This window comes from Capricornis sumatraensis, chromosome 2 (genome assembly GCF_032405125.1).
Source record: "Capricornis sumatraensis isolate serow.1 chromosome 2, serow.2, whole genome shotgun sequence".
Classification (NCBI taxonomy): Eukaryota; Metazoa; Chordata; class Mammalia; order Artiodactyla; family Bovidae; genus Capricornis; species Capricornis sumatraensis.
This window is the reverse complement of record NC_091070.1, coordinates 124,565,033-124,587,536: the sequence shown is the minus strand read 5'-3', so window position 1 is coordinate 124,587,536 and position 22,504 is coordinate 124,565,033. Positions and strand designations below refer to the sequence as shown.

At 41.6% G+C, this 22,504-nt stretch overlaps 1 protein-coding gene and 1 pseudogene across 1 annotated transcript in view; one reads left to right on the top strand and one right to left on the bottom strand.

The window, feature by feature from the left end:
- Positions 1-22,504, bottom strand: part of NOTCH2 (notch receptor 2) — a 173,132-nt gene that overhangs the window by 59,240 nt on the left and 91,388 nt on the right. The window contains exons 7-10 of the mRNA XM_068960510.1: positions 3,989-4,222; positions 2,486-2,641; positions 1,803-1,991; positions 526-639 (exon numbers count right to left, since the gene is read on the bottom strand). Coding sequence (XP_068816611.1) covers positions 526-639; positions 1,803-1,991; positions 2,486-2,641; positions 3,989-4,222 — 693 coding nt within the window. The remainder of the gene's footprint in view (positions 1-525; positions 640-1,802; positions 1,992-2,485; positions 2,642-3,988; positions 4,223-22,504) is intronic.
- On the top strand, positions 14,022-14,381 carry LOC138073539 (ubiquitin-conjugating enzyme E2 D3 pseudogene; annotated as a pseudogene).

The following is a 22,504-nucleotide window of genomic DNA, read 5'->3' as shown; positions in this document are numbered from 1 at the left end:
GTAGCTGCACAGGAACTGGGACCTTCTCTCTGAAGAAACAAGAGAGGCTATAGCCTAAGGCAGAAAATTCAGCATGTCTTCCACAATGGCTGAGGGGGGCAAAAGGAGAGACACAGCATTCTTTGGAAAGAACTGACTTGTGCTATTAATGTACCCATGGGTGAAATGTCTAAAAATAATCATCTCAGAGAAAGGTTTCAAGAATATAACTCACAGGAAAAAATAAAATCCTGAATAACCTAGAACTAAGGGCTTCCATGAGGTATGAACTTTCTGAAATGTACACACAGACGGCGAGGTCATGGGCCATTCAGAATAGACTTGGACCTCTGGCCACAAAGGATTTGGAAGATATTCTAGCTGAAGCAAATCCCCCACTTCTGTACACACACACTCCTATCCCAAAGCGCTCACTTTAATGACTTCCTCATGTAGAGCCCACACACATTCTCTCCCTCCTCTCTTCCCTGCGGTCAGTCGGCTTTGTGCTTTCAAAGAAAACAGGGGCAGGTGGTGGGCACTTACCAGGCGGACACAGACACTGGAAGCGATTGACTTTATCCACACACTGTCCATTGTTCACACAAGGGTTGCTCTGACATTCATTGATCTCCAACTCACAATGCACACCTTTGAAACCTGAACAAAATGGACCACACAAGCGGCTTAGAAAAAGACAAAGGCATATTCTAGCCAAGAAAGCACAAACTCATAAGGCTGACTACATCCTCTATGCGTATGAACATTTCTGCAGAGGGAAAAGAGGACTATGCCATGATTGAAAACAGTCACTGTGAGCATCAGTCAGACACGGGCATATTCTGGGATATCCATGTCACTGGGGAGACGGAGAAGAGGTTACCTCCAAAGACCTTGGTAAGACCTAGCATGCCAACAAAGACCAAACTACATTCTCAGATCAGTCCAGGCATTGCTTTCAGGACAGTGCCAGGCCCACAGGGTCCCCAGTCCTAAGGACCAGCTGAATGAATCAGAGATGCTGTTGTACTCAGGGTGTAAGTCAAAGTCAGGAGGGCCTGCCAAGGCTAGAGCGGTTAGCACCCATAATCAGGCCAAGCAGCCCCTGACAGCTGTCATTTTAAGCTAAAGTTCATCTGTGCTCTCTAAGGATTCAAGCAGAGGTCTCTGCAGAAGAGTTCCAAGATATAACACAGCATGTGTATCTCACCATGAGATAAACAGCAAGTTCCTATACAATTATGGGTAATATTATTTTCTATAAATGGAATGGTATGCTATTTGTAATATATCAGGGGATAAGGCAAGCTTGCTATTTAAAGAATTTTTATGATAAATACTTTATTAAATCAAAGTATACTTGCATTTTAAAAATCTTCTGAATTTTTCTCTCACAAGTATCTGGGTTTTGACATGATGGGACTGTTTTCCATAGATCTAAGAATTTTAACATGGGCCTTAGTCCTTAAGGGTCCCCTTGCATATGTGCATGCTAAGTCGCTTCAGTCGTGTTCGACTCTTTGCGACCCAATGGATTATAACCCAACAGGCTCTTCTGTCCATGGGATTCTCCAGGCAAGAATACTGGAGTGGGTTGCCATGCCCACCTCCAACCCAGGGATCAAACCAATGTCTCCAGCGGCTCCTGTACTGCAGGCAGGTTCTTTACCACTGAGCCACCAGGGAAGCCCTAAGGGTCCTGTGGCTAGGGATTAAATGCCAACAGAGCTTACGGAAATGCCACACTGTACTGAGTGCTCTGCCTAAGACAAGCACAGTGCAAGGTCTCCGGTCTAGACCCCACACTCCGAGGGCCCATGTACCTGGCATGCACAGACACGTGAAGCCTCCAATTTTATCCAAACAGGTGGCATCATTCTTGCAGGGGTCTGAGTGGCACTCATTGATGTCCATCTCACAACGAGGTCCTGCATAGCCCTTCAGACACTCACAGTGGAAGGCACCATCTGTGTTCACACATTTTCCTGCATGCTCACAAGGATTGCTGTTGGCTGGAAGACACAAGCACCCATAACCAGGATCAAAGCACTCGATGGAGCTTCCACAAATGTGGACTACAGAAGTGGGTCAGATTAGTAGCATTAGGGTCAGTCCTTTAATTATCTGATTCTCAATTTCTTACGTCATTCTAATCAATCAATCAGTCAATAAGAAAGTAAGTAAATAAATAATTAAATGAAAAAGGAAGGAAGGAAATAGGGAAAGAAAGACAAACAAGGGCAATCTCAACTCTTGTGTGTCTCCGCTGTTCTTATGCCCAAACAGTCACTAAGGTAGGGATCCATGTTAAAAGTCAAGCACAAACCTTCTATATATTTGAATTCCTAGGATAACCTTTCAGGTTACACTGAAAGGTCAGTTGTAAACAGAGGGCATGTAACAGGTCTGAGGTTTGGATGAAACATGCACGCAGAGTGAAACGTGCTTCAGCTGAAATGTCTGCTGAGCTCGACTGACAGGAACAGGAAGGGTTCTGTGTACTCACCCATGGCACACTCATCCACATCTTCTGTACAGTCACTCCCTTTGTAGCCTTGCGGGCAGGTGCAAATATACTGCCCATTCAGAGGGTTGGTATCACACAGCGCCCCCTTGTGGCAGGGGTTGCTAATGCACGCGTCATCCAGATGACATAAGAGACCTGTCACAGGGGTGGGGAAAGGAGAAGAAAGAGAAAATGCCCCTTACCTGGGGAATGAGTTTCTCTTTCATGCAGGATTGAACACCTTAGGACTGGCACGTCAGAATCCAATGTGAAGACTTAGAGGCAATTTCCCCTTTGCCTGATCCTGCCTTAGGGACATGCTGCAGCTAATTGCAAAGCAAGAAGCTTCTGTAGACACCTCTCTCTATACTCTGAATCTGAGCCTTCAGCTGGACCGTTCCTCAAGGGTAGATCATGTCAGGGATTTGTGAGATGGTGAGATGCTGGAGTCAGGAAAAGGGAGATATCCTTCCCACTGGGCTGTCGTGTCTAACACGTAAAAACGGAGGCTGCCCAGTTCAATCGGAATTCCAGATAAACAACAAATAATTATCTACTTTATGTCCCAAATATTACATACATCCTATATTTTAACTGGCAACCCACTTTCCCAAGATCATGCTACCTGATGACCTTGGGGCCACCTGTGTTTCATTAGCCTCAGAAGAAAAAAAAAACCCAGCTGAACATCATCAGCCTATACTTGGGCAGCTTTTTAATAGTGTCAACATTCCTGGCTCAAGTGCCCTCAGGACTATGAAGACATGACTAGGCCCCATGTTCTGCATAGTTCACATGGGAACTGGATTTTCCAGTCTGCGATTAGCTTAAGAAGAGGTGACTAAGGCTTCTTCTACAAAGCTGGAGGCGGGGCTTTTGAAAAGGCATAGATACAGGAACATTTCAAAACTGCTGGGCACAAAGTTCTATCGCTAAGCAATCTCCTGTAACATTCCTCCTCTCACTGCTCTATTCCTAGACCCAGAACTGTTAAACTCAGAGGCGAGAGCAATGTTAACTTTGCAGCTGGTGAAAACCTTCCCCTATAGGGCAATACTGAGAGCTGGAATACACTTCACTGTTTCCCTCTTGCTAACCTTTTTTGAGTAAATGGATTATTTCTTCTTAAAATTAAGTACCTACCTCTATTTGTGAGTAATTTTGTCTTAATTTCTGAGAAATTTACCTTAATTTCTGAGCTGTCTTTTAGCTTAAAATCTTATGGAGGTAACAGATGTTTCCAAGGCAAGAGTTACTTTCATTTTGGGGGGACGAAACACTGAGGTACATGGAGCTGCGAGCTAAAAGTCCTAAGGAAGAAGACTGACTTCACAGCACTTTGGCTACCAATTACATTTCCAGAAGAACAGCGTTGGGTGCCATGTTCCAAAAGATGAAACGTAAACGGACACACCCCAAAAGGGATGAAAGAGATGCAGGCAGAGTCCTGAATGCTCACCAGCCCTTTCACCCTTTCCAGCTCTGTTCTTCCACCAGCCTCACCTGCCTTTCCTTCTGGGCACATGCAAGAGAAGGAAGCCACGCGATCGATGCAGGTGGAGCCTGGGGTGCAGGAGGCGAAGGCACAGTCGTCGATGTTCTCGCTGCAGTCGTCCCCACTCCAGCCATTCACACACACACAGCCGTAGCCCCCGTTGCGGTTGGTGCAGGTGCCCCCGTTCTGACAGGCATTGGGTTGCAGCAGGCACTCATCCACATCCTCTGTGCAGAACTGTCCTTTGGGGGGAAAAGTGTCTTTGTTTAGGGCTCTGACTCTCAGAGGATTAGTACCATACCAACCCCCACACGTTCTTCACCCTCATGTGACCTGCATGAACTTATGGCAAAATTAACTCACAGACAAACCCGGTTCTCACATGACTTTTAAGGCCACCTAGAGACATCCAACGGAGAAGGCGATGGCACCCCACTCCAGTACTCTTGCCTGGAAAATGCCATGGACAGAGAAGCCTAGTGGGCTGCAGTCCATGGGGCTGCGAAGAGTTGGACACGACTGAGCGACTTCCCTTTCACTTTTCACTTTCATGCATTGGAGAAGGAAATGGCAACCCACTCCAGTGTTCTTGCCTGGAGAATCCCAGGGACGGGGGAGCCTGGTGGGCTGCCATCTATGGGGTCACACAGAGTCGGACACGACTGAAGTGACTTAGCAGAGCAGAGAGAGACATCCAAATTCTAGGCAGATAATTTAGGGAAGGCAAGTTCTATCCCTAGAACCTCTGACAGCATGAAGTCTAGCCAGCCTACCAGAGAGAAAATTGAGTCTTGTAAGAGCCTTAAATCAGATTTGGTTAAATTCCCAGGACAATGAATGTGAGAAGAGCAAGGAGAGAAGGGTCTAAGAGATGAGTAAGGATGAGAAGCAACCTTAAAAATCAAAATGTTAAGGCTACCATTATGTATCTTGACTATATCAATGTCAATATTCTGATTATGATATTAGATAGTAGTCTTGCAAGATGATGATGTTACCATTGGGGAAGACTTGGTTAAAGGTAAACAGTATTTCTCTGTTAATACTTATAAATTTCTGTAAAACTACAATTATCTCAAAATAGAAGGCTTAATTAAAAATATATGCAAGAGCAACAAAGGGCAGAGAGAAAAATCAAGCAGTTAAGGACAGTAAAAGCCTTGGTAGAATATAAATGTGAAACGCAAAGCCAAGATGAAGAGACTGGAGCCAAAGATGGAGCAGTGGAATAAGATGTAGAAAGTTGACCTCACGCAGCAGAAGATGGAAAAGGATCAGTTTGTTCTGCCGGAGGAAGCAAACTAAAGGATGATAAACATGAGACCACCAATGGATATACCACAGGTCGTCGCAACAGCAAAGGACAGGGACTGTGGCAAACACTCTCGGGCCTCATGACAGGGAATAGGAGTTATTTTTAAGCTACTTAAAAGCAAGGGATTTGTAATTGACCAGCAGTTAAATGCCAGGTTACCTGAGTTGTAAAACAAGTTGATGAATCTGTCTTATAATAAGTTGTCTTTTAATAGGTTTAAGAAGCTACCAAAGGGAATGAATATTCAGATCATATGAACTCTCTAAAACAGAACATGACAAAACCCTCAAGATATCCTTAATTCTTTCTTTGTAAAAAAACCTCACTGAATAATTCAAAGAGGCACACTGATGCAGAGGCCTCTTAACGATAAAGCACAAGGCATTAATACTTAGAAAACACCAGGGCTATACCTAGTCCCCAGATAATAAGTCAGCTGGCTCAAGGACTTTCAGAGTCTGCAAAGTGCCCAACTGTGCAGGCATCATTGCCAACAGGGGCTTCTGTGTCTGAGCCAACCTAACTGACCACCTATTCTTTACTCCTATTTAACCAATGCATCCATTATTACAGAACCAACATCATTCTATTGCACTTTGATTGTACATCCATCTCTCATCACTGGGCTGCAAGCAAACTCAGTTCAGGAGCATTTTTTGTATTCCCAGCTAAGACCCCACTGCCTAAGATGGCAGTGTGTGGGCAACTCCAGAACTCTGTGCTCAGGGCCCCTCCTTCTGTGCTGCTCTTCTCACTCCACTTCATCCATATAACACCTGAAGGAGCCACCACGTATTTACATGATCACACCTTCCTGATCCAGGATGGGCATCTGATACAAGCTATGTCACTGTGTCTCTGTTCCAAACTTTTGGACTAGGGACCCTCTGCCACATGGACTAAAAGAAAAATGTGACCACTCTACACATGGTGTGATACTAGTGAAGCAGACGTGCACAGAAAAGAAAACAGAATCTGAGGACATTCAAGTTACTGCCTTCAGCTGTTCACAAAAACTGGCTGTTCCTAAGCCTGTTTACGAGCACAGCCAGTCTGAGAGATGTCCCTTCCAGCAGGTTTCCCTAATTTGAGATGGGGATCTCTCTGTTGCATCCGACAGCATTTACTAGTACAGAGGGAGGGAGGAAGTGCAGGAGCAATCATTTCCCCCAGGGTAGATGATGTCAGTATAGAAAGCTTTGCTCCCTTACTTTTCTGGCAGAAATGCTACCTCAGAGTAATGGCAGATGTGTCGTTAAGATGCAGATGGGATATAGAAATGAAAACATAACCAAGAAGCAGGTGAAGAGTTTCTGCAACCTGGGAATTCCTCAGAGTCTTGTCTCTTACTACTAATGCTAACTTAAAATACCTATGCTACCATCAAACTTAAGTGACTTGCTGCTTGTGAGAAATTTGGAAGTTGTTTTTCTTATTGGTTCCATGATAATTCTGAGTACAAGACACTGTGATTTTTAAAATCTCATACATATTTCATATACATTATGTAACACCCAGACACTTAAATATTATAGTGAGACAGATTAGGTTAATGAAATAATGTTTGGAATAAAAATTTTGTACTCTTGGGAAAGGAAATCAAGAGTCGCTAATGGCTTACTGTGAACCACGTATTGGGCTTGAGGTGTTGCGATCCCTGTCTCATTGAGGAAACGTGCTCAGACAGGTGACATAACTCACCTGTCATGAGGCAGGGGGTACAGGAGGGCTGGGATTTGAACTAGAGCTGCTGACTCTAAAATCCTTGACAAAGACTTTAGGTGTGAATCTCACCACATCCAAACAACCTCTCTGCATCTCAGTCTTCCCAAGCACACAGAGGCATGGGGAAGGAGACAGGTTGGGGGAGGGGAGGATTAAAATCATGACTCATATGATCGGATTACTGGAAAAACTTATGACTTCAAATTACTATCCAAAAGTCAAATGTATTTTTTGAGTACAGCTGACTATTTTTCCAATGAGATTGATTTTTGAAGGTCAAATACCTAAGGCGTTTTGTGTTTGGTGTCAGATACTGTTAGAGAAATCAAATCTGGAAAGTCAAAAGAATGCTGGCTTATACGTAATCTTTCATAGAATGGATCATTTTCCTCTAAGGTTCGGGCATATTTCTCCAGAACAAAACAAAATCCCTCCCAGGCATATTTATGCCAGAATTTTTTCCTCATTCCAATTCCAGCAACCAGTTATTACATTTGGAATGTTAGAACAGTGACCAGGGTACCACAAAATTGCTTGTTCCAAAATTCCCAATGGAAAGTCTACTAACATACTGCACTTCTTTCATGTCACCTCCCTCTTGGCAAAGGAGAAAACCAATGCAAAAGCATAAAAATAAGAAACATGAGGTTCACAAAGGTTAAGTAACCACCGACCCTACCACCCCTGCCCAGAGCCATAAACTGGTAAGTCAGAGGCACTGTCATTCAAATCCAGATCAGTTTGACTCTAAAACTACTGTTCTTTCCACTATAGCAGAGTTAATTATCCAATTCTGGGTCTGACCAATAAGACCTATAGACTAAGTCCCTGATTCTAGGGTCTTAAAGCACACCTAAAAGGGATGGAAGCATGAGTCAAGAAAAGAAGACCCTTGGTAGAAAGTGACAAAGAAAAAAAGTCACTAAATATTGAAACAGTAAAGTTTCTTGGTGATATTCTAGAGAGCTTGGGTACATTCAGCTTTTCCCACTATTCCATGGCAAAAAAGCATCAGCCTGGGCTGGAGGAAGGTTCACTCAGGTTTGTGGGCTTAGATCTTGAACATATCAAAGTGACTGGAGTATATTCTTGAGATGGGTTTAAAACAAGAAAAGGCTGGAGATCATTTGAGGCTCTGAATTCTTATATGAATTTTGAACTTGATATGACAAAGGAGAATTATTGCAGGCTCACAGGTGAGGGAAGGTATGATCAAATCTGCATATGAACATTAGTCCGCCAGGAGAATATAACATGAACTAAAAGCAAACGACTTGGTGTTAGTTGGGAGAAAAGGAGAAAGCACTAAGTTAGGAGCTAGCTACCTAGCATATAAAAGCCCCTGGTAAAAAGACAGAGCTGCGTTCTTTCCATGCCCTACCTAGCTACTACACCTTCAATCCAAACAAGTCTCAGCAGGTACCATCATTGTGCCAGCACACAAACCTTGCTGGAGAACTCCCAAAATATGTTGCACAAAGCTCGGTTGGGCAAGTTTGTGAGGGCATCCATTATCCCTCTTACTAATTTCACCTGCCAGTTATTGCAGGCTACTGGTATCTAATATTGGGATTAAGGCAGTGGGCTATTAGGTTTTAACCATCTCCTACTAGAAAGGAAATAACTTGTTTCTAGAAACTACTTTCTCTACTGCCATATAATCCTGGACTAATTTGGTATGAAGGCTGACACCTTAAACACTTAGCATGCTAAGTCGCTCAGTCGTATCCAACTTTTTTGCGACTTCATGGACTGTAGCCCACCAGACTCCTCTGTCCATGGGATTTTTCCAGGCAAGGAATACTGGAGCGAGTTGCCCTTTCCTCCTCCAGGGGATATTCCTGACCCAGATTGAACCTGTGTCCCTTAAACCCACATCTCTTATGTCTCCTGAATTGGTAGGTGGTTCTTTACTGTTAGCGCCACCTTAAACACTCAGAGCCACTAGTATATACTGATAACTCTCTGGGTGATAGCTTTTGCCTCCGAAATGTATCTCAAGTCTCTATCTTTCCTTCATATATTTTATTCTAGCCACATGGCTTACTGTTGTTCCTTAAATAAGTTCTTTCCTACCTCAGAGCCTCTGCATAGCCTGTCCTCTCCACCTTAAATATTCTTCTTCCTCTTACTCATATGGTTAATTAACTTCTCATACCTTGACCTTCAGCCTTCCCTCATAGCTCAGTTGATAAATCATCTGCCTGCAATGCAGGAGACCCAGGTTCAAGTCTTGGGTACTCCATTCAGTCCATCTTGTCATTTATCAAATGGTGTAATTTTATATTCATTTATATTTTACAGTCTCTGTTAGACTAAAAGTTCCATGAAAGCATGAGTTCTGTTGGTCATTCACCTCAGTTTATATATCAGCCACTGTACCAGACACTTGGCAGTGATGAAACAGACCTTAGATTCAATCTAACGTGCTCATTTTACAAACAAGACAAGACCAGTGAGGTATAGTGACTTATCCATGTTTACAAGGCTAGTTAGAAAAAGAATTAGAAATGGACAAACTTGGGCTTCCTTGATGGCTCAGTGGTAAAGAATCCACCTGCCAGTGCAGGAGACAGAAGTTCAACCTCTGGTCCGGGAGGATCTCACGCGCTGCAGAGCAACTAAGCCTGTGCACCGCAACTACTGGACACGTGCTCTAGAGACTGGGAACCGCAACGACTGAGTCCGCCGGCCACAACTCCTGAAGCCCATGTGCCGCGGCATCTGTGCTCTGAATAAGAGAAGCCCGCACGCTGCAACTAGAGAACAGCCAGCGCAGCGACAAAGACCGAGCACAGCCAAACACAAATAGGTAACTTTTTTATAAAAAGAAACAGACAAACTTAAAAAGTGGAAATTGAGTGCTGAAAAGGAACACTGCGGTGTGTGATCACAACATTTCAAGTTAGCCTTCAAAACTATCTTGAGGGAAGAACAGGATTGAGCAATGTATGCGAAGAGCAAAACATCTAAGCAGTACTTCAACTACAGACAATACTACTAACCCACCATTAGAAAAACAAGCATGCTATTTTGTATATAGGAGTGCGTGTATGTTAATCCCAATCTGCTAATTTATATCTCCCCCATCCCCCTTTCCCCTTTGGTAAAGTTTATTTTCTATGTCTGTTCTACAAATAAGTTCATTCATACTTTTTTAGATTCTACATATAATTGATATATATGATATTTGCCTTTCTCTGGTCACCTGACGTGAAGAGCCAACTTACTGGAAAAGACCCTGATGCTGGGAAAGCTTGAGGGGAGGAGGAGAAGGGGCCAACAGAGGATGAGACGATTGGATGGCATCACCAACTCCATGGACATGAGTTTGATCAAGCTCCGGGAGATGGTGAGGGACATGGAAGCCTGGCGTGCTGCAGTCCATGGGGTTGTAAAGAGTCAGACACGACCGAGCGACTGAACAACAACTGTCTGGCTGACTATGCTAATCTCCAGGCCCACCTGTGTTGCTGCACATAGCGTTATTTCTTTCTTCCTTATGGCTGAGTAACAGCCCACTGGATACTTGTGCCACGTCTTCTTTATCCATTCCTCTGCGGATGGACATTTAAGCTGCTTCCATGTCTTGAGTATAGTAAATAGTACTGCAGTGAGCACTGGGGTGCATGTATCTTTTCAAATTATGGTTTCCCTGAATATGTGGCCAGGAGTGGGACTGCTGGCTCATATGGCAGCTCTAGTTTCAGTTCTTTAAGGAACCTCCATAGTCTCCTCCACAGCAGCTGTACCAATTTACATTCCCAGCAACAGTACAGGAGGTTCCTTTTCCTCCATACCCTCCCCAGCATTTATTATTTGTGGACTTTTTATGATGACTATTCTGACTGGTGTGAAGTGGTACCTCACTATAGTCCTGACTTGCATTTCTCTAATAATTAGTGATGTCAAGGACCTACTGTATGGCACAAAGAACTCCACTCAATATTTTGTAATAACCTATAAGGGAAGAGAATCTGAAGAGGAATATGTACATATGTGTGTGTATGTGTGTGTATATATATGTAATATATATACACACACATATATAACTGAATTGCTGTGCTCTACACCTGAAACCAAAATGATATTGTAGGTCAACTACACTTTAATTATAAATAAGACACAAATCAACCTACTTACAAAACAGAAATAGACTTGCAGACACAGAGAACAGACTTGTGATTGACAAAGGAAAGGCGGGCGGGGAAGGGAGTCTGGGGTTAACAGATGCAAACTATTATACACAGGATGGATAAAAAACAAGGTTCTACTATAATACAGGGACTGTATTCAATTATCCTATGATAAACCATAATGAGAAAGAATTTAGAAAAGAATGTATACATATGTACAACTGTAACACTTCGCTGTACAGCAGAAATTAACACAAAATTGTAAATGTACTATACTTCAATCAAAAAATAAATTTTATAAAAGGAAAACAAGAAAAAAGAGTACACTACATTGATTTTGTAGGAGTGGGGTCACTTTCATAATGATCTTTTCTTACTGCCGCCATCTATGGTCTTAAAAGCAAAGGATGAATGAGTAAGATGATGAGCAGCATGTGTGGCAGAAAATAGAGTGAACCCAACAGGACTGTACTGAAGTGGAAACTGACCTGAGCCTCACTAGCATCAAGTTCTGGCCATGTTAACTGAGGACCACTACACAAGACACCGTTTTATGAGCTGCAACACATGACGATACAGACAGCTCACTCTGGTTTTCTCAAGACACCACAAACAAAACATCAATCTGACTTGAGTTACAAGTGACTGGGAAACAAGAGGAGGAAGGGCGGAAAGGAAAGAAAAGAAATGATCACTGAGCCTTAGCACTTCTGGAAGAAGCCCTGGCCCTTCCCAGTCGTCTCTCAAGTGTGAAGTGTGTGGGAAAACCTTTTACCACATCAGTGGCCCTGTTAAGGGTCAGTTCTCATTTGCAACAGTCACCATATGAACAACATGTAAAAAACGAGCCTGGCTGACCCTTGCCCTGACCCTCTGCCTCCTCTTCTTTGGTTAAATCAAGAGAGTCTGGTCTCCAATATATCCTCCCAGCCAGCAGTCACTCAGGCTCCTGAGGTGTGCAGTTTCATCTCTTCCTATCATAGCAGGGCATTCTTTTAACCTCTGTCCTACAAACCTTCTCCTCTACACACAGGAGATTTTCCATTCCTCTCCTGAAGTGAAAGGGCAGAGGACAAGCCTGACTATTCGTCAACCTCCCAGGGCCAAAGATGGTTGAAACATTTTGTACAAACACTGGAGTCTATAGGGTCTGCCTGATGAGAGACTGTGTGCCTGCACTGATGTGCAAGCACACAAATGTGCCTATGAGGCTGGGGCAACAAGTGTCTAACAAGATCCTGTAGGAATGGTAGGCATAGGAGATACACATGCAGATAAATGCAAGAATCTCGGTGAATGTTCCTGCTAACCCTAGACACCATCATCTTGGCCAGACTCCTCAAAAACCTGGTTTCCCTGCATCGTGATCAATACAGTATCTAAAGATCACCAACTTGACCTCACCATGGATAATGGATTGTGCCATTTGCCTTTTCAAACCCTCTGAGGCAAGCCATTACTCTTAGCATAAAATTCTAAATCTTTTCTACATTTTCTGCCTACCACTCCAGTCTTTCCCCTTGAAATATGACTAGTGCTGGGCACTCTGGCTTTTTCATCATTTCTCAACATGATCACAGTCTTTACCTACTATGGGTCTTTGCCCAGGACCCTGCACCTGGAGCATTTTAGGCTCCATGATCCCCTAATAATTCATACCCACTGTCCACAGCTGAAAGACAGTACATGCTGACTCCAAACTCAGATAGTTCTGCCTGTTAATATGTTCTCCAAATAACCTCTACTTTTCCCACTAGATATTCATTACAGTTCAAAATCTTATAGATAATTACATGCTTTATGCCTGTGTTCCTCACTAAACATGTTAGACACATGCTCCAAGTTCCATGGAGAAATGGATGGTACCATTTACTTCATCAGTGAATCCTTAGCACTTAGCATAGTGCCTTGCTAATAGTATTTCTTGAGAAGTAATCAAAATATTTGTTTAAACAAATTTTATTTGCTCTTTTCCCCCTCACTCAGATCATTCTAAACTCAATAGTCATCTTTTGACTCCTATTCCTAGTAGAACAGGAATTCTACTCTATTCTACTCATACTGCCAAAGTTTTCATCATCCCCTTATCTACATCCCCCCATCAATATACATGTCTCTCATTCCACTCTCTTCCTTAGCTGCTAAACTCCATCTCATTTATACCACACCAAATTTATCTGGCCTTTTGACCTTAATCCCTCAACTATGTCTCAAGGTGACTCTACATTGTTGGAGTACCTTACTTCTTCAATTGAAACCTAAGATTTCCCTAAAGACTCCATCCCAGTAGGCAAGCAACCCTCCTCTTCCAGTTGCCTCCATCTGCATGAAGGTAAACAGGCAAAGAGCCACTCTTTTATTTCCTAGTGGTGCTACTGACTTCAAATAGTAAAAATAGACTTATTCAGCTATTTCTAGGTACTAGACACTGTGATGAGTGCTTACAATGATAGTCAAATGTAATCCTCTCATACAAAATTAGTCCAGATTTACAGACAGCACAGACCTGGTCCACGATGAAGAAAGATACTAATATATCTCAGGGAAGTAAGGAGAAGAGACCCTGACAGGACCCAGGGATAGCCCTGAATTTGGAGGCATGATGTTGGGCCAGAACAATGAGAAAATTTAATGCTCCATTCATTCATTCAACAAATATGTATAAATTATGTGCCAGGCCTGACCTATACAAACTGGTAAACGAGCAGTTGTGGATTCTACCCAGAATATACAGACAAAAGAGGGTTTTACAACCTATCAAATAATTATAATAGAGGGTGAGAAGTGCAGTAATACATACATGTTGCCTTAGGACCACGGAGCAAGAGAACACAGAAGAACTATGTCCTGCAGGTCAAGTGGGGGATGATTAAGCCAAGATTATGGCCTAATGGCAGCCTGCATCAAGGCAGTATTTTTGTGTGTGTTTTGAAAATTCATATTCCTACAGATTCCACCTTCAAACCACCTAAAGTTGCATTTACAAGAGTTTATCATCCAAATATTAACAGTAATAGCAGCATATGTATTGATATTCTAAGATCACAATGTCCTCCTGCTTCAACTGTTTCTGAAATTCTTTTTTTATCCACTGGTTCAATGCTATGTCTTCCAAACCCTGATGACTCCTGAGTGCCAGGGACTGCACAAATCTATAAAATGACAGAGATAAATAAAGAGTGACCTCAGGAATCTCTGGAATGGACCCAAAAGTATGCCATGTGATGCCACCTTAAAGTCAGAATAGGTACATTACAGCTGAATAAATCGTAAATTACTGTTGCAAGAGAGAGAGAGACAAAGACTCTACATGTTAACCAGTTTGTGTAGGAATGTAGGAGAATGGTGTGGGGTACTTCAGGCAGAAGGAAGTGTATGTGTACAAGTTTGAATAGAAGGTAAAATATGGCTCACCTGAGGCAATGAAAAAACCCACTGTGGTTTAATTATAAGGCACATATCAGTGGAGATAAGGTTGGACAGGTAGTTATATGCAGAGCCTTGGAACTCTATCCAAAGTCAAGGGGGACCCACTGAATCATTTCAAGCAAAGAAATAACATGATCCAATTTGTGTTTCAGAAAGCCCACCCTGCTCCTGTGGGAAGAATGGATAGAACTCCATCCCACCATTCCAGGTCAATAGCAATTTAAAGCACTGAGGAGCCCCAGGGCTCCTGTGGTCTCTATAGCATCAAAAAAGTCTGTGGTGCTTTTGGAGCAAATTCCAGATGCAACAGCACCAAAGAGCAACCAGGCTCAGCCACTGTATGGAGAACTGATGCCTGGCACAGAAGCTTCTCTACCCAGATAAAAAAAATGGTACTAGGCTTTTGCATTCCTGCTAGGAGGAAAATCACACACTCTGGCTCTCTCCCACCTCTTTGGACTGCTGGGTTATTAACAGTTTACAGACAGAGCCCCTCACCTCCCTAGAAGCAAAAACTAACTATACCAGGGATTCCAAAGAGAATCAGACTACTCTATTTATGGCAAGGCATTACTAATGAGCAGAATGAGTAAGCCAAACAAACAAACAGCAACCTGGTGTTCATTAGAACATTTGCAATATAAAGATGTAAATATACCATGTGAAATGTAGATGAAAAGCATACAAGTGAAAAATACACACTTCCTGAAACGAGTACATTATAGAAAGAATTGGTTCTATATTCTCAAAAATTTTATACACATGCAGTGTATGTGTACAGTTTATACAATCTTTCAAAAGATATTAAGATACTCTGATAAAACGGGACAGGCTGAGAGAAAGGCAGAAATAGAGAGGACCTAGACAGAATGAGTAAATATTATCAGAAAATAAGAATGCAGTTCAAATACAAATCAGAATTGGCAACTATAAACAATAGAGCTGACAAAGAAGAAAAATAAATCAGTTATGCAAAAAAAAAAGCTTAAGAAGCTCTTATGAAATGCAAAGGAAAAAAGATTAAAATATCGAGAGAAAAGATTTTAGCTCTGGGGAAGAATGAAGACCTAGTGTAAAGGTATTCCTAAAGACACAAAAAACAAATGAGAAATGATTTCTTCTGAGATGAGACTGAACCTAAGTTTGCAGAGCCAAAGAACTCAAAAAAAGACTAGGAAAAAAATGACAGGAAACATGCCTATACTAATACTGGTTAAAGTTCTGATTTTAAAGAAGGAGGAGAGATAGAAAGAGAGGGAGACAGAATAACTCAGAAGACATTGGACTTCTCTGTAATGCTCACTATAAGAAGCAAAGGAATAATGTCTAGGAACTTCATAAGAATATAATTCGTGACCCAAGAGTTCAATATCTATACATGATGCCATTTGTGTATGAAGGTAACTAACTTAAAAAATTTTTTCAAATATTTATGAGGTCTGTAAGAAGGTTGTGATATAAATGCACTACCAGTTAACACAGAACAAATTACACATATAACTAGGTCTAAAGTCTTATAAACTGAATTTTAAAACAGTATGAATATCAGTAATGTTAAAGAACATGAGTAACACTTTAAGTTTGAGCAATAATAATACTATAATACAAATATTAAAATCCCAGATCCTATAACAAAATCTGGAGAGTTAAGAGAAGATTAAAAGAAGTAAAAGTATGCTCATTCCTTACCTTACAAAAGAGGATATAGTTTCATTTTGGATAGAGAAAAGCAGAAAGATGGATTCAAATCCAAATTATTCTAAACATGTATACCTTTTAAAATCTAAAAAGCACTAAATATTTTATGGGCTTCCCAGGTAGCTCACTGGGTAAAGAATCCACCTGCAACGCAGGGGATGCAGAATATGCATTGTGAGTTAAATCTCCAGGTTGGGAAGAGCCCCTGGAAGAGGGCATGGCAACCCATTCCAGTATTCTTCCTGGAGAACCCACGGACAGAGGAGCCTGGTAGGCTACAGTCCATAGCGTCACAAGACTGAAGCAACTGAGTAAACATGATATATAATTCAAATCATTTCACCTCTACTGTCTTCAAGGACTAATTTCTACGTCCTTGAATTACTTAAACACATGGTTTATCTTCTCATTCTTTGGTCTCCCATCTCCCATGAAATCAACATCTGGGTTGAGGACCAATAAGGTCACCTAAGCCAAGAGTTCTCACTTTCCTCAACTCTATAGACCTCCACATCTACTCATTATCACAAACAGACTCATGCTCCAGATCTCATTAGAAGATACTCATTGTTCCAACTCCCAAGATCCCAAATTGGTACTTCTACTCTCTGACTATAACTTTCAATCACCCTTCTTTCCCATTCCCAACAACCAGCTCACCTAATTTTTCCCACTAAAACTCGAAAGAGTAAAATGAAAAGTGAAAGTGTTAGTTCCTCAGTCATGTTTGACTCTTTGTGACCCCATGGACTGCAGCCCACCAGGCTCCTCTGTCAGTGGGATTCTCAGAAGGAATACTGGAGTGGGTAGCCATCCCCTTCTCCAGGGGCTCTTCCTGACCCAGGGATTGAACCCAGGGTCTCCTGCATTGCAAGTGGGTTCTTTGCTGTCTGAGCCCCTAGGAAAGCCCTGGAAAGAGTAAAGCACTCCTAAATAACCCACTTCATTAACCAACCCCTCCTAGCTGCCTTAACTCTCAGTCTAGCCAAGGTTCTAGGGTTGGTCACACGAATGGAGTTTCTGTCCCCTGAAGCTACTGCACAGTACCCCTCTCTCTCTTTCTCCCTCCCCCTCCCCTTTGTTACCCCTACAAAATTCGAATAAGTGACCTATTCCACTTCTCCCTTTACTCCTCCCTCAACACCCACGTTTCTCTCTAACCTCTTGCAATCTGGCTTTCCTCTCTCCTTTACAGGGAAACTCCATTTTAGAAGATTTCTAAAGACCTCAAAAATTCTAACTAACTCTCTGCAATTAACATTAATATTTGAGTCTCCTGGTTGCCATTCTTTCACTATCATCATTTGTTAACACTGGTCTTAGAAGTGCTAAAATGAGTGAGACAGGTTCCTAATTCTCTAGAGGCTAAGAGTGTATCATGTGAGGTAAGCATATAAATAAGATCAGGATAACAGGGCAGGTGCTATAACAGAGGCATATAGAGCTGCGCCAAAGGCATAGTCTTGAAATGCACTCCTGACTCAGTGACGCTACAACGGCAGAGCTTCTTCCGAACTCTCAGTCCTCCCTTCTCTCACCTTCCTTCTTTAGATCCTTTGCCTCACTTCTGAAGTGCACACTTAAGATCCAAACAGGTCCAAACCCTCTGGCCTTCTCAGCCCACACACTTTCCTTACAGACTTCCCAGGCAACCAAAAGTAAGACTCAAAGTCTGAATCTCTAACCCCTACCTCTATTTTGATTGCTAGGTCTTACTGCTGAACATTTTCACTTGGAAAACTCACCTCAAACTCATCATCATCTCTAGCCTATTTCCTTATCTCCGTCAAAGGTCTCCATATTCTCCCATTACTCACATTTAAAAATAGATGTTAGCTCTTCTCAATCTTCCCCCTAACCCAACCAAGTACTCAGATGGTCCACAAGTCCTATCCATGCTTCTTTCGAACTCATGATCACTCCTACTTATTAACTTCTCTTGTGGCTATGTGTAGACTTTCTTATTTCTTCCTAGTGAATGTGATCATTTATCAAAGAGAGGAATTGATTTATTTCTTCTTTGTGTCTCTTATAGCCCTGGGTCGGGAAGATCCCCTGGAGAAGGAAATGGCAATCCACTCCAGTACTATTGCCTGGAAAATCCCATGGACAGAGGAGCCTGATAGGATACAGTCCATGGGGTCGCAAAGAGTCGGACACGACTGTGCAACTTCACTCACTCATAGCATCTAGCATAATGTATTGGATATAACTGTTAGTTATTCAACAAATATCTGTTATTGAAGCTACCTTACAACATGAAGTGAAAACTGTATCTTTTCTGGGATCGAGCAAAAGTCAGGCAGGGAGTCATGGACATGAAGACAGAAAAGATCCCTCAGTCTCACCCCCTGCATTTTGTGTTGGGTTATAGTAACTACTCAGCCCTGTTCCCACTAACATGACTATTAATCAGCTCTGAGACCTCTGGGATGAAAGTGCCTCAGGTTAACACTCTTGGCAGTCTGCCCAACTGATAGCACACTGAAATTGGGAGGGGAAGCAGAATTCCAAAACCCAGGCTTAATTTCAAGTCCCCACAATCAAGTTGACAGCAGATAAATTGTAATGGGAGATGCATTTTTCCATTCCTCCATGCAGAATACAAGTGAAAAAAATGTCTGCAATCCCTGATATACTTAGTTTCCACTCTCAACCAAAGAGCTTCATTTCTATAGTATTAAAAACACAGAAAACTAGTTTGGAGAAAAGCCTTATTCTGGAGAACAGCTTTGGAGCACTGATTTCTAAATGAAAATATAGCATGGAAAGACTCCATTCCCAGACACCATCTCTGGCAGTATGTATACTTTCTGATTCATGCCAAAAATTTTTTGCTAAGTTGGAGCAACTGACAGCAAAGGGAATCTTAACTAACACTTTAGGCTCATCCTGCCATAAAGGAGAGCCGAGAGAAAATGTGGTCGGTTTTATTTGACTCCTGTCCACCTAACTTCCATTGTTCACTTCTGCTTAGTGTCCCAAAGCACGATTCCAAGCCCGAGCTGAAATTACATTTCTGGGTTAATAACAAGCACAGGAAAATAAATCACGTCTGCCCTAGGAGTGAACCCAAAACCAAAAGCTGCCAGAGAGGAATTCGTGAGTTGAGTTTAGAGTCAATTTTAATTCTGAAGGAAATGAACCTTTAAAGGAAAATTCGAATAACAACCTATGTAGACAAAACATTAGTCTACATGGCTTCGATTAATTTGGGGGCCTTTTATATTTTCTTAAATGGATATCTGCCAGAGCAGAACTGCTCTCGTAAGATGGCTTGGAGCCAAATGCGGTAACAGTATAGATAGTGGTGCTCAGGCTTCATCAAATTCTTAGGTAAACTTCTGCTTCCTAAAGAAACATCTAACTGCTGACTTACCTCTATAACCAGATTCCTATTTTAAAAAGTAAACCATTTCCCCAACTCCCAACATCAATTTCTTTCTTCCACCTGGACTTTACTTTGTCTGGAACAGTAGTAACCTTTGTAGGTACAAATTAGTACTATTCTAGACAACGCATCAGGTAAAAGCACTCTGGACAGAGCTTGGACACAGTTCTGTCCACACCTGACATGGAAACCATCATACTTTCCCCATAGTGAGGCCAATACAAGGGCCCCTTGAGGATAGTTTCCTTCCCTCTGCCACTCAGGATCAAAGAGGATGCTTCTACATAGAACCTCCCTGCATCAAAGGAATGCTGTCAAATAGAACTATCCCTAGAGATACAGATGTCATTTAAAATTTTCTGGTAGAACTTAAACAAAGGAAAACAAGGTAAAATTAATTTAAATATTATATTTTATCTAACTCAATGTATTTGAAACATTATCATTTTAGCATCTAATCAATATTTAAAACATTATTAGTGAGATATTTAACTTTTCATACTGAGTCTTCAAAATCAAGTGTTTTACAGTTGAGGTACTTCTCAGTCTGGACCAGTCATATTTCAGATACTCAATGGCAAGATGTGGCTAGTGGCTACCATATCAAACAGCATGGACCTGAAATGTCTTACGTGATAACTGTCTGCTAAATAAATGAAAAGCTCAAAAAGCTTTTTAACTGCACCATATATTTTCCCAATATCTCCGTAAGAAACTAAGAGATAGCAGTTCTGTGAACAGTAAATAAAAGCTTCTGAAGAAAGGCAACATGACTCATTTATTCCAAATCAAACCATGAGTCAACTTGGAAAAAATTTCTGGTCATCTTGAAGTCTAGAACTTGCTACAAAAGATCAAAGTTGCCTTTGTAGGTGAACTTATGAAAATAACATGGTACCTGTCAGGCTCTTCTCATTAAAAATGTGGCCAATTCCCAAATCTCCATTTACTCCAAACTGATACCTAAGTTTTTTTAACTACACAATTCCAACCTTTTTTTTTTTTTTTTTTTTCAGATAGCTGGCAACTAAATTTCCTCTCTTAGCTGGCTCCAACCCTTCCTTCTCAATTTTGTCAAAAGCCAGACAAAACAGTTCATACCTCAACTCTGCAGCTGAAAATTGTAAAATGAATTCTGAACAAAGTTGCAATAAGCCTTTGAAATATAATGAAAAAACCACCAGACTGAATATAAAACATTTACTTAATATTAACTTCCAATCTCTAAGTAACCAGGAACACACACACACACACACACACACAGAAAGGACAAATCAGAATATACTACCTAGAATAATAAAACTATAAATTAAATGTTCAATCCATTAAAAAAGACTCAAAGCCCTTAATAAAAATATTTTTAAAGATAACTCATAGAGTCAGTCAATCTGTAGTTAAAAAAAAAAAAAAAACGACCACAGATTTGAGCACAGACTTGGAGTTCAACAAGCTTAGATTCAAACCCTAATCCAACCATTATAAGCCATGAGTAAATTGTTTAACCCTTCTGAAAATCTATTATCATCTGTAAAAAGAATAGCTAAAACTCTACCCTTCATACAGTTATTGCAAAGATTACACAAAATAAAATATTGTAATCAGCACATTATTTAGGTGCTAATAAGCATCAGTTAACTCTCAGCCCCTAGCCACATTAATTTCTTTAATTTTGACAAAGCAGAAAATATTTATGTGAATTTATTTATAGCTCTAATACCAATATAAATAGGAATCCTACAATCCCCAATTTTTCTACTCTTCTCAGAATGATGTTGGGGCTGGGATAATGAGGAACTCAGCTATATGCTACTGACAGCAAAGATCTATAAAGAGCTCTAGTATCTGCTGTCATCAACAGTTCAATGACGCCATTCCATTACCTCCAGCCTAGAATAATGCCAATATTAATGCAGTGAGCACTGTCACAGAGAAATGTAGGGGGTAGTAAGGCAGCCCAGGAGGTAACACTTAGCCTAGAGATAGGGCATGGGGGGCTTCCTGAAGAAGGTAACCATTTGATCTGCTCCTGGCAGGCAAAACTGGTGAGGACTATAGGGAAAGGAGTGAGGAAGAAATCTAGAGATAAGAAGTGGTGTGAGGCTTCCCTGGCGGCTCACTGGTAAAGAATCTGTTTGCCAATGCAGGAGACACAGTTCGATCCCTGGTCCGGGAAGATCCCACATGCCCACACAGCAACTAAGCCTGTGTGCCACAACTATTGAGCCAGTGCTCCAGAGCCTGGGAGTTGCAACTATGGCACCCACACGCCCTAGAGCCTGTGCTCCATAACAAGAGAAACCACTGCAATGAAAAGTCTGTGCACTGTAACTAGAGAGTAGATCCCGCTCGTCGCAACTAGAGGAAAGCCCATGCGGCAACGGAGGCCCAGCCCAGGCAAAAGCAAGCAAATAAATGAGTATTAAAAAGGGAACGGTACGGACGAAGCCCAGCCCAGGCAAAAGCGAATAAATAAATGAGCATTAAAAAGGGAACGGTACGGATGAAGCCCAGCCCAGGCAAAAGCGAATAAATAAATGAGTATTAAAAAGGAAACGGTGCAAGCGAAGACATAGGATGTGGTACAAACAAAAAAACAAGGTTGTCAACTGGAAATCAAAGACTGGCATCAGTAAAAAGAGGAAGGAAACTGGTAGGAAACCAAAGACTAAGCGTACCTTATATGACAGCAGGTCAAAAGAAATAAATACTGACACACCAAACATATTTATCATCTCTGCCATCCCCTCTAGAAAAACAATACAAAAATACATGAAACAAGAAACATCTTTTAAGGACTTTCATAGGGAAAAAAAGGTATCTATCTATTAAA